At 41.6% G+C, this 12,343-nt stretch overlaps 1 protein-coding gene across 1 annotated transcript in view; it reads right to left on the reverse strand.

The window, feature by feature from the left end:
• Positions 1-303: 303 nt before the first annotated feature.
• Positions 304-12,343, reverse strand: part of Susd1 (sushi domain containing 1) — a 119,774-nt gene continuing 107,734 nt past the window's right edge. Inside the window, exons 16-18 of the mRNA XM_026391149.2 lie at positions 12,138-12,177; positions 2,054-2,147; positions 304-1,702 (exon numbers count right to left, since the gene is read on the reverse strand). Of these exons, the coding sequence (XP_026246934.2) occupies position 1,702; positions 2,054-2,147; positions 12,138-12,177 (135 nt within the window). The 3' untranslated portion in view covers positions 304-1,701. The remainder of the gene's footprint in view (positions 1,703-2,053; positions 2,148-12,137; positions 12,178-12,343) is intronic.

A 12,343-nucleotide genomic window follows, 5' to 3' on the forward strand; every position in this document is an offset into this window, starting at 1 on the left:
AAGCCCAGGTGTCTTAGTCTGTTTTCTCTTGCTATCACCATATACCTGAGACTGGGTGATTTATAAAGAATAGAAAGGTTTATGTTGGATCATGATTCTGGAGACTGACAAATCCTGCTTGGTTTCAGGTGAGGGCCTCCTGCAGCATTAAAGCATGGTGGTACCCATGGAAGGGTAAATGGGAGTATGCAGGAAGAGACAAAATACGAGGTATGGCCTCACTTTATAACAATCCACTCTCATAGTAACTAATCCAGTCTCACAAGAGTGAAAACTCAATCCTGAAAGCAAGTCATTAATCCCTCTTAATGATCTAATCAGCTCTTAAAGATCTCATCCCTTCCAACACCACCACAAATAGCAATCACATTTCAACCTGAATTTTGGTGGGGACCAACCATACCCAAACCATAACACCAAGCCACTCAGATTTACCCACCAATTCTGTAGAGGTCACCCCAGCCTCTACATTGGAAAAACTGTCCCTTTTCCTCAGGACCAAAATGGAGCACAATTCCAGAGACACAATTCTGTATGGTCCACCCTGTGATTGTGCAATGTAACTGTCATCCATGCTATTCATTCTCCAGGAATAGCAAGGGAGGGAGAATCCACAAGCCTCTATTTCTTCTCCACTTATTTCTTACTGAGCCTTGGAGTTGAGTTACCTGATAACTCAAGGAAGAAAGCTAAAGAATATTGATGCAAACTTTAAAATTAAATCTACCATGTTCCATCTGTAAATTCAACACCCTCCGAATAGGTCTAGGACTGCTAATATGTAATGTTTCATGGTCCACAACACAGTAACTGTCATGGCTACTGAGGCTGTAGATAAGGCACATTCCCTGCTGTCCCCTCCATTCCTGGACTCTGCTGGCCAAGGGCTTGATAGTGCATCAACCTGTTCTTACTACACTACCACCAGAACCAGACTCTAAAGGGAGGCATGTTTATGAAATGCTCTGTAATTTAAAAAAATTTAACTAGGGGAAAATAACCTAAATTACAGAATATTTTCACTGGAACGTAGATATTACTTTTTGAGCACATACAGGACAACTGGAATTGTATCAAAGAAATGCTAACTGTCAGATATTGCAGGAAACTTCCTGGATTGGGGAAGCTAATATATTTTGTAGTTAGTATATATCAATTAATTGGAAAAAGAGTTGATTCTTCAGTGCTTAAAACATATGCCCATGTCAATATTCTCCATCCCTCTCAATGACCTCCTTTGTAAAGTCAAATTCTAGCCCAAATGTAAGCCCTATCTCGTTACATATTGTAAAAATATATATACATATATCTCTTCTGAATTAATTAAGCAATGCTGTAAAGGAGAGTACAGAGACTCTCTTGCATCCAGTGTCTATAGAAACTGACTCACAGGCATCACTCAGACCAGACTCTCATGATCTGTAGCCTGTGATCAATATGGCATTGGACATCAAGGGTCTCAAGTTCATAGACACAGAACTGGTCCTGAAGCAGGAGAGACATCAACAGTTCCTGAGTTTTCTCCCTTTGGGGGATTCCACAGAGATAGCCACCACAGTGAATCCAGGAATGGAGAAAGGTGCAGGTCCACACACCCGTCTGGGTGGAAGCCACACAGGGCCTTCATGCAGACACCTGAGAAGCAGGTAGAACATCTGCCCCAGCAGCAGGGCATCGGTTCCATGGAGCACCCATCTGCGATCTAGATATGGAGGAAAAAAAAAGAGACAAATAATGAACACCCTTTGGTTTTCCCACTGTGCATCTCTGCATGCAACACACACACACACACACACACACACACACACACACACACACACGCACACACACTCAGGGGAGGTGGGGAAAAGCAGCTGCAAGGCAGGCCGGCCACCCCACTCTGTGAGCTCCAGGGTAGGTCATACCTTTCACCCAGTGACTGTGCTCTGCTAAGCCCCAGACAACATCCACCCACATCCCCTCTGACCCTCCTCATCCCCAGCTGTTCTGCATGACTCCCACCTCACCCTCCCCTCCATTCCACTCATTTCTCAAAAACGACAGTCCCACATACCACACTGCTGAGAAGGAGAGGAATGCGAGAAGGATCACAAAAGCTACGGAGCCCAGTCCAACACCCACCATCTGCTGCAGTGTGAGTGACGAATCTGTGGGATGAAACCACACACTGAGCCCGCAGCACATCACAGCCCTCCCAGGAGGGGCACAACCCAGAGTCGGGCCCCCTTTAAGGAAGAATCCCAAGAATGCCCCACCATGGCTTCTGTGGCCCCTGAAATGGTCCTGCAGACGTGGGGCTTTGGGAAACCACAATTCCAGGGCATTTCTGAAAATCAAGCGTAAAATAAACCATATTAAAGTGACAAGGGAGAAAAAGGCTGATCTAGTGAGCATATAAATTCTACACTTGTATTAGACCTCTCTCAGGAGAATTACACTGGATAAATTTTTATGCACAGTTATCCTTTGTATGGGGGAAGAAGTCATTCTGACATCATCTGAATTTTTGGACCAAAAGTTAGCTCCAGTGGTCAAAGAGAGCAGAAAAATATCTTGTGTTAAATGGAAGATATTTAACATGTCATTTTCCCTATACCTCAACAAGCATAATACCACTCCACTCTGCTCAGAAAGTTGCCGTGTGGATAAAATAAGAAAAAATGATTAAAAAGCATTTTGAAAGACATTCATTCTATTTGGGGAGCATTACATGCCAACTCCAAGGAGATTACTGGTTTCAAACTTTAAAACACCCACATTTGAGTTGCACATTTGGGCCAAGTGACTGAATCAGAGCTTCATGTCCCAGACCACAGTGAAAACTCTGGTTGAATTTTCAAACATTTATTTAGTACCTACTATGTGCCAGACACTGTTCTAAGCATCTCACAAATGTTAACTCATGTAGACAGTCTTCTAACCTCATTTTACACTGGATACTACTATTATTCCCTTTTTACAGATAAGGCATGGAGTGCTTAAACACAATTCTTATCTCTACAGCTGGGTTATGAGCAGTTTGATTCTACTATAAACTCTGTAAGGTACCTGCACCAGCAAGAGCAAGCATGGAACTCACCTCTTGCTAAAGAGTCTTACAAAACCAACTACCTCAAAAAGTATTGTCAGAGACTTTCTAGAAAAACATGGACTACACTGTCTGGTTGCTTTTAGTATTCAGAAGAAAAAGACCTTGCCACTTTTAGAAGCTAGATTGTAAAAAGGAAGGAAGAACAGTGATTAAATTAGAAATTAGGAGAATGACTGGAATTAGCAGATATGAAGGCAGTACAGACAGGCACCATGGTGTATGCCTATAATCCCAGCAACTAAGAAGGCTGAGACAGGAGGATTACAAACTTGAGGCCAGCCTCAGCAACTTAGTGAAGCCCTAAGCAACCTGGTAACATCCTGTCTCAAAATAAAAAGAACTGAGGATGTAGTTCAGTGGAATAGCATCCCTAGGTTCAATCCCCACTACCCAAAAAAAAAGAGTCCAAGTGCAATATGCAGTGGGGTTAGGACTGGGTGTAGCAGAACACTCCTGCAATCCCAGCTGCTCAAGGGCCTGAGGCAGGAAGATGATGAGTTCAAAACCAGCCTCAGCCACTTAGCAAGGCCCTAAGCAACCAGAGAGAACCTGTCTCTAAAAAAATACAAAGGGCTGGTGATGTGGCTCAGTGGTTAAGCACCACTGGGTTCAGTCCCCGTACCAAAAACAAACAAACAAACAAACAAAAAAAAAACGGTGTAGAGTTTAGATCCAGAATATCCCCTGAAGATTTGTGTGTTAAGGGTTGTCCCCAGAGCAGCAATGTTCAGAGGTGGGACTTTTAGAATCTGATTGGATCATGAGGGTGCTGACCTCATCAATGAATTAAGCCACTGATTAGTTCATAACTGAATGGGCTATTAGGAGGTAGGTCCCAGCTGGAGGAAGTAGGTCACTGGGAATGTGCCTTTGAAGAGTATATCTTATCTCTGGCCCCCTCCTTCTCTCTCTCTCTCTCTCTCTCTCTCTCTCTCTCTCTATATATATATATATATATATATATATATATATACACACACACACATATATATCATACACATATGTATGTATGAATATGTGTGTGTATATGTGTGTGTGTGTGTGTGTGTGTATGTATATCCCCCCTTTCTGGCCACCATGAAGTGTGCAGCTATACTCCATCATATCCTCCCTGCTATGATGTTCTGCCTCACCACAGGCCCAGAAACAAAGGAGGTATTTAGCCATGGACTGAAACCACTGAAACTGTGAGACAAAATAAGTCTTTCCTCCTTGAAGTTCATTTCTTCCAGTATTTTGTCACAGCAACAAAAAGCTGACTAATACAACCAGCATAGAAATGAATACACTGGAACCAAAAAGAAATCCTAGAAACAAAGTCAACTATATCAAATCATTGCAAAGATGGAATACTGAAGTCAGATTGTCCAAATTTTTTCTGAACATCGTACCTCACAGTGTGACTTTGGGCAAGTTACTCAGCCATTCTTGTGTCTCAGTTTCCATACTGAGGAATGATATAATGACAGAGAAATGACAACAAAATATCCACATTATAAGATTATTATGAGAAATAAATGAGTTAATACATGTTAGAATAGTATCTGGCACAGAGAAAGCAAAAATCAAAATTATATTATTAATTATCGTTGTAACTATTGTTTTGTTACTATTGCAAATCAATGAGAAATGATAAATTATTCATAATTAGTGTGGAGAATGTTCATTAACCATTTAGAATAAAGAAATTTTGATCATTAGAACTTATACCTTATACCAAAATAAGATCCAAAAGGATTAAAAACCTGAATTGAAATCTGAGTTAGAAAATGTTGGCAAATATTTATATAATATTAAACTGTGAAAGAATTTTCAAAGTATACCTATTAATGCATGAGCCTTAAAGAGAGGGAGAGATTTAATCACATTAAAAGGTATACACTTCATTTACCAAAACTTACCATAAGCAAAATTAAAAGATAAATGGCAAACTGGGCAAAATATCTGGGATTATAGTCAAGAGGTTAATACATAAAGAGTATTACAAACTAATAAGGAAAACACAAATACCCCAATAGTAAAATAAGCAAATTATAGGAAAAAGTAAACCATACATAAAACATGATCACAACATCAATAAACCTTTGGTTAAATGCTCTCTTGCAAGTAATGGAAAGGTAAAGAAAAAAACTGAGATACCATTTTTCTGAGATAGCATTATTAAGTTATTCAGGCTGGCCTCAAATTTGTGATCCTCCTGCTCAGTCTCCCAAATCACTGGAATTACAGGCATGCATCACTGGGCTGGGCTTGATTTGTTATTTTAAGAGAGAATATAGCATTGGATATGGAGGGTGTGCAATGGGGGAGTTGGTACCTTCCTGCTCTACATGTTTCATTCAATCTACCCAGTTTTTGTCATAGCTTTCACATGTTTTTAAATTTTGATTTTATTTTTTGTGGTGCTGGGGATATAAGCCAGGGCATTATGCACGCTAGGCAAGTGCTCTACCATTAAGCTACATCCCCAACCTCCTATTTTTTCCTTTATACTTTTTATTCCATATATTTCTAACTCTTGATTGATGAAAATATTGAACTGATGATGACTTCGAGATCCAAGTCATGCATATTCCTGGATTTGATAACTATTAATTATTAAGGAATCGATGGCCAAATTTGCAGTCATTCAGTTTGTCCCTATACCTATATATGACCCCATGTTCCCACACCATCCCCAATGGGGTAGTTAAGTGTTTGCTGAAGTCAAAATACATATGCCTGCCATATTCCTCTGATCAGTGAGGAACCCCATGCAAGAAAGAGAATGACCCAGCCTCATCTCTCCAAACTCCCGTGCTGCCTGGCGGAGGAGACTGCTGTTGCCTCTCCCAGAAAGTCAGCTCTCCCTTGAAGATCTGACCCAGCCTTGACTTCAAGTTATCATCATCTATATTTTTGGTGGCTCCTTCTTTGTACAGAGATTCTTGTTCTTTGCTTATCTCTAATCTTGTTACATCTCTCCTCTTCTTCCAGATTTCTCCAAGATCACTGCAATGGTTTATTCATCCCATTTGAAAGTTGCATGAGCCGACTAGAACGTGCATCATCTACACTAGGAGACTTTAATCTATGTACAGCAGTTAGCTCTTCCCTTGCTTTCAAATATCCTCCCACAAACCAACAGGATGAAATTCAGGTTCCTCTTGACCAACCCTCAGCAGGATTTATCCTAAGTCATAAAAACAACTATTCCTTACTCTAGATATAAATATAGAAAAAATGACCTTTATATATTTTGCATAACATGATTTAGATTTTGGCTCCCAGTAAGATTCTTGCTGGTGGAACAGTTCTTGGTTGTATGTTGTTTTTGTCTCCATTGCTTAGCACTCTAAAAATCTGCAAGAACGCTTGTTTGTGTAGTCACACAGGCTTCTTTAGGGACTCACTCCACGAATTCCTTACTAAAAAAAATTTGCAACAGGCCAATTTGAATTGTTTTTCATAGCTTTGCCATGCTGGGGTGACCCTCCCTTCCATGGTCTCATGCCATGGAACATGGAATCAGGCTCATTTTTCTTCTGAATCACCTGTAGAATATTATTTTAGAAACCCAAGTGAGTGACTCATGCAATACGCCCCAGATTGATTACTCCTTCTTGGAGAAAGCAAATCCATTAGAACTATACTTCACCATTTCGGCTTATTTTAGTTCTTCCACTGGTGGAAACATCACAGGTACTGAAGAGTAAGTTAGAAAGGACTTGATAAAAAAGAAATTTAAACATTAAAAAAAAAAGAAAGGACTTAATCCTACTCTCAGAATTTGTGATGACTTGAGGACTTCCAGTGGGTGTGGACATTTCTTTTTTCCCACAAATTTACACAGGCCTGGACATTTATCAAAAGCAGCAATTCTGTTGACCAACTAGGACAAATAATTAGCACCATTAGTGTGTTCAATTTTTCTTTGTATTTTAGGGTCTTCTCCCTTCAATTTCCTGCACCGCAGGACATAGCAAAGGAGATCAAAGGAGAAAACCAATTTAGACATAAGTAAGCAGCGCTTGGTAAGTCAGCAATACTGCTGACTGCATTCATTTTTTATTGCAGCTTAAATTACCAGACATTTAGGGAGCAATCACTCATTTATTAGCTCACAATCCTGTGGTTTGAAAGTCCAGGCACACTGTAACTGCTTCTCTGTTCCGAGGTGGGACTTTTGGAAGGCTGAAATCAAGGTATCAGGGGGTTTCATTTCCTTTCTGGAGGTTCTGGGGAAGTATCAGCTTCCAAACTCATTCAGGACATCAGCTAAATTCAGTTCCTTGCATTTGGAGGACTGAGGTCCCCGTTTTCTCATTGGCTGTCAGCTGGGGTGGGTGGGGAGGCACTCCCAGCTTTTACAGGCCACTTGCATTCCTTGCCACATGACCCTCTCTGACTTCAAAGATAGCAGGACAATGTCTCTGTGTCAAATCCATCTTACCCTCTGAATCTCTAACTTCCCCTGTCTCTGACCTCTGCACTGAGATTTAAAGGGCTCATGTGACCAGTCAGCCCCATTGGGATAATCTCCCTACTGTGGACTTTAATTACTTCTTCAAAATACCTCATCAGCAACATGTAGAAGAGTGTAAATGAATAACTGAGAGAAGGTAGGTATACAGCAGGGTCCAGGAATTCTAGGGAGCTACCTTAAAATTCTGACTGCCACAACTGTGAAGGCTTAAAATTAGTGTGTGTGTGTGTGTGTGTGTGTGTGTGTGTGTGTGTGTGTCCATAAACAGTATATATAGTTGTCCCTCAGTATCTGCAGGGGATTGGTTCCAGGACCCCTTGAGAATACCAAAATCCACAGATGCTCAAGTCCCTGATCTAAAATGGTGCAGTAATTGCATATAATCCATGCACAACCTCCCATATACTTTAAATCATCTCTAGATTATTTATAATGCCTAAATGTACATGCTGTGCAAATAGTTCTTATAATATATAGTTTGTAGAGAATAATGACAAGGAAAAAAAGTCTCTACATGTTCAGTTACAGATGTAATTTTGTTCCCCAAATATTTTTTTATCTGCAATGGTTTGAATCCATGATGTGGAACCTGCAGGTCCAGTGAGCCAACCCTACATGTGTACACATAGACGCTTATATCTTGATGTGAATCTTCTCTGGCTTGTTTAATAAGTATTGCACTTACTATGCTTCACTGCAGGATCCCCAGTACCACTGACTCTCATTCAGTACGTTCTGAGAACCAAACCTGTGCCACAGTGTCCCAGCTCTTCAAATGCTCTCCCTGAAGGGTTTGAAATTATTAAGAAAAGAAGAGCTCACCAGTTGCTCTAAGGTATACTAGAATGGCTAAAGAGAAGGAGAGAGGGAGATCTTCTCCTGTTGAGGAAATTCAAAAAGCTTCAGGGAGAAGATGCCTTTTGGTTTTAAGCTTGAAGAGAAGTGGGACTGTAATAAGAAGAGTCACAGACAGGGTATAGGGCAATCCAGGTGGAATTCATCAAGGCACCATGCAAGCAAAGACATTAAGGAGAGAACTCTTGGGCCATATCCAGAAAACAGCAGCAGGTCAGTCTGGATGGAGAATGAGAGGAGCAATTAGAGAAAACGCTGATATCAGACTGAGAGGTCTCAGAAGCCAGGCTAAAAAATAATGAAGGGCCAGAGAATAATTATCAGAGGAAACAATAAAATTAGTGCTGCTGTTTAGAAATAGGAGTCAGGTGGGGGCATGCAGGCTGAGGAAGAGGGAAATTCTGAGCTCTTCTGATGGAAGATGAGCAAGGAGGCTTTGGCAGCCATCTACGGGATGAAGGCTTGGGCTGTGCGTGAAGGCCATGCACGAAGCGTGTGGATTGGGAGAATGAGTGGTCACTAATGACTCAGAGGCCTTCATGCCTGTGATGGAGAATGCTCCCTGATTACACCTTATTATCATCTCCATGACTCAAGAAACCAAAGCCTTTGTGGCTAGAAGGGATTTCAAGGGCCCAGACAGAGGCAACTGAGGACTAGCCAAGTTAAATATCATTTCAAAGACCCTTGGCTGACTCAAGCAAGGAAACCCAGGTCTCTGTATTTGCTATTGGATGAACTACTCCCTGGTAATCATCTCAAAGTTCTTTTAGTGGCAATATATAAAAAGTAAATTATATAACTTGTCACTGGGTAAAAGGCCGGAATGGGGCTAAGGGTTGACACGGGTGAATTGGAAAACAGTTTCAGCACTAATGTGGATCCCACTTCTCTCCAAACTACTTTATGAAAGTCTCCAAAATGTTTTGAAAACCACTTCCAGAGAACAGTACACACACACATGTGAATTTTATACATAGATAAATACATACTAGAATTGCCTTTAGAAGTTCAACATAACAGTGGGTTTGCTATTACCTTCTAGAGCTTTCCAGTGGTTTTAATTCAAAGGATCAAATTCTCTTTCAATATTAGTTCTTAAGTTGAGGAGAAAAGGGCATTGCCAAAAGCCACTTGGATATTCTCACAGTGAAATCCTTCCCATTAGCTAACCCACAGCCGAATGACTACAGCAGCTCTCTGGTTATTTCTTCTACCCAGTTTGAGTGTTTTCCAATCACATCAAACAGTTGCTGAGTGGATTCTGGAAGCTATTGTTTCTGTGACCACTCCTCATTCTCCCAATCCACACGCTGCGCGCACAGCCTTCACGCACAGCCCAAGCCTTCATCCTGTAGGTGGCTGGCAGAGCCTCCTTGCTCATCTTCCATCAGAAGAGCTCAGAATTTCCCTCTTCCTCAGCCTGCATGCCCCCACCTGACTCCTATTTCTAAAAAGCCACACTAATTTTATCCCATCCCTAGAATTTCAGGGAATGAACTGACAGCAATTTTTCCAAATGTTGGAATTTGTGACTGCTTCCTGTGTCCTGCATTAAATACCTGCAAGAAAGGGAGGTTGGCCCAATTTCATACAAGCAGAAAAACAGTCATCTAGTGTCCCACACTGCCCAGCAGCCAGCAATCCAAGACTGCTGACAGTAATTCACCTTGCCCAGCTTGCGAGCCAACGCCTTCACTTTTGTTGAAGTTTGAGCAGAGATTTTTTTTTTTTAAGGAAAATAAGATTGGGGAGTCGGGGAGCAGACCAATGAAGGAAGCCTAATTCCCTAGGTCCCTCCTAAAACATGTCCTGAAAAGTACACTCGACCAACAGGATAACAGACACCACTGAAAAGTGCCATTTTTTCAAATCCTCCTGAAAGCAAAAGGATTATGCTGCTCTGAGGCAGGGGACAGGCCACAAGGGGTTAAACTGAGACTGTGGGCTGAGGGCAGAATCCTTTAGCCTGTTGTGAGGACTCATAAACCACGAGGAAAAGGTCCAGATTCCAAGGTCATAAACTTGTCAAGATTTCTGGTTTTAACTACAAACTAATGGAATTCCTGGGAATCAAATCCACTGGCCCGCTGCCTGGTGGTTTTAAAGAGATGTACTGCCTGGGAAGTCCCGAGCCTGGCAAACAGGAAACCTACAATTGCTCAGTCCCGGAGGCCATCTGCCTCCCTTCCCCGGTGACTCTGCCAATGTGCAGAAGGCTAAAGCTGTACAGCACCCAGCCTAACAGAGACCCTTCCCATTGCATCCCTTAGGAAGGTTCTGGAGGAAACAGACAAGGGGCACTCTCCCATCAGGCAGATCCTAAGGTAGCCAAACTGACCAAGTATCCCATTCTGCTACCATGGCAGGAGATGCCTGCTTTACCTGTCCAGCAGGAGGTGGGCCACTGTCATGGCCCCCAACCACTACATATTGCTTTATCATTTCCTCCTTTCTAAGTGAGAGTATGTCTTGTGGTTACCCAGTTTTCCCTTTCGTGTTATACACTGCTATTTGAGAATGGTTAAACTTTCCATTTAATCACAGATGATTAAGTGGATCATGAGAAGCACATCTGGATCTGATCAAAAAGAAAGTATCATCCCCAAGATTCCTGGTCTTGGAACTGGATGCATATCCAGCCTTTGAGTTGTATTCCCCTAGGATTCCTTTTTTTTTTTTTTTTTTAATGGTAGGTGGGATAGTTCCATTCTGTTAATAGAGGACATTTTTTCTTAATATTACAATGATGCATGGCATAATGACAGAGATGCATTATGAGAAATGCACCACTAGGTGATACCGCTATTATACAAGCATCCCAGAATACGTTTGCACAGACTAAGATGGTTATGCTATCTCAGGTGATAAAAGCTTATGGGACCACCATTGTATATGTGGTCCATTTTGACCAAAATGTCATTATGTGGTATCTGAGTATAAATGTATATGTGCACAGGCCACACAAACAGTAGTAGTTAAGAGACAGCTGCAGCTATTGTTTTGGTCTGTAAACATGTTTTTTCTTGTGCCCCCTTTTTTCCCTAAATATTTATTTTTTAGTTGTAGTCGGACACAATGCCTTTACTTTATTTATTTATTTTTATGTGGTGCTGAGGATCAAACCCAGGGCCTCAGACGTGTTAGGCGAGCGCTCTGCCATTGAGCCACAACCCCAGCCCCTTGTGCCCCTTTTCTAGGTGGGAATTTCATCCCCCTCTTAGTACAACCCAAGCAGAGCTACTGATCACATTGCTCTGCCCCCCAAGAAGCCACAGGAGTAAACACAAAACACAAGAAAAAAGCCAATCATAGCTTCCCTATCTTCTGTCAACAGTGACTTATCCAACAGATAGACACCCTCCCTGAATTAAAAACCTTTCCGATCTCATTGAAGTAGTTCAGCTGGGGCAGCAGGGACCTATCTCTCCTACAGTAGGAAAAACTAAGACCACTGACATGGAGATCAGGGACAAAAGGCAGAAAGAGAGGAGGAGCCCCACTCATGGTGCCCTGGAGGCCTGAGCTTAGAGCTCTTTTTACAAGGCTATAAACTACCCCACACACACATGCATTCTTTTCAATTGTGGTTTTTTGCTTACGAGAGTAGGAGCTGGGTTTCTGTCATCTGTGACAATTTAAAAAGAGATCTCAACATAAACTTGATGCTAGAAATTGAATAGGGCAAAAATCAGGACAGCGTTCATAGGCAGAAAATGGTTTTACCTTTCACCTGAGCCCAAACTGCACAGGAGTATCTTCTCACCTGTAAGCAAAAAACAAAGTAGCACATTTAACTCGGTGGCACATAGTGTCTGTTTAAACAACAGAGCTGAGAGGCTGAAACCTTTGGACCCTCAGCTTTTTTACATCTCAACTTGAACTGGAAGATCTCTAGAGTCCCATCTAGCTTTTCTACCTTATGATTCAGC

The sequence above is a fragment of the Urocitellus parryii genome, chromosome 4, assembly GCF_045843805.1.
Source record: "Urocitellus parryii isolate mUroPar1 chromosome 4, mUroPar1.hap1, whole genome shotgun sequence".
In the NCBI taxonomy this organism is placed as follows: domain Eukaryota; kingdom Metazoa; phylum Chordata; class Mammalia; order Rodentia; family Sciuridae; genus Urocitellus; species Urocitellus parryii.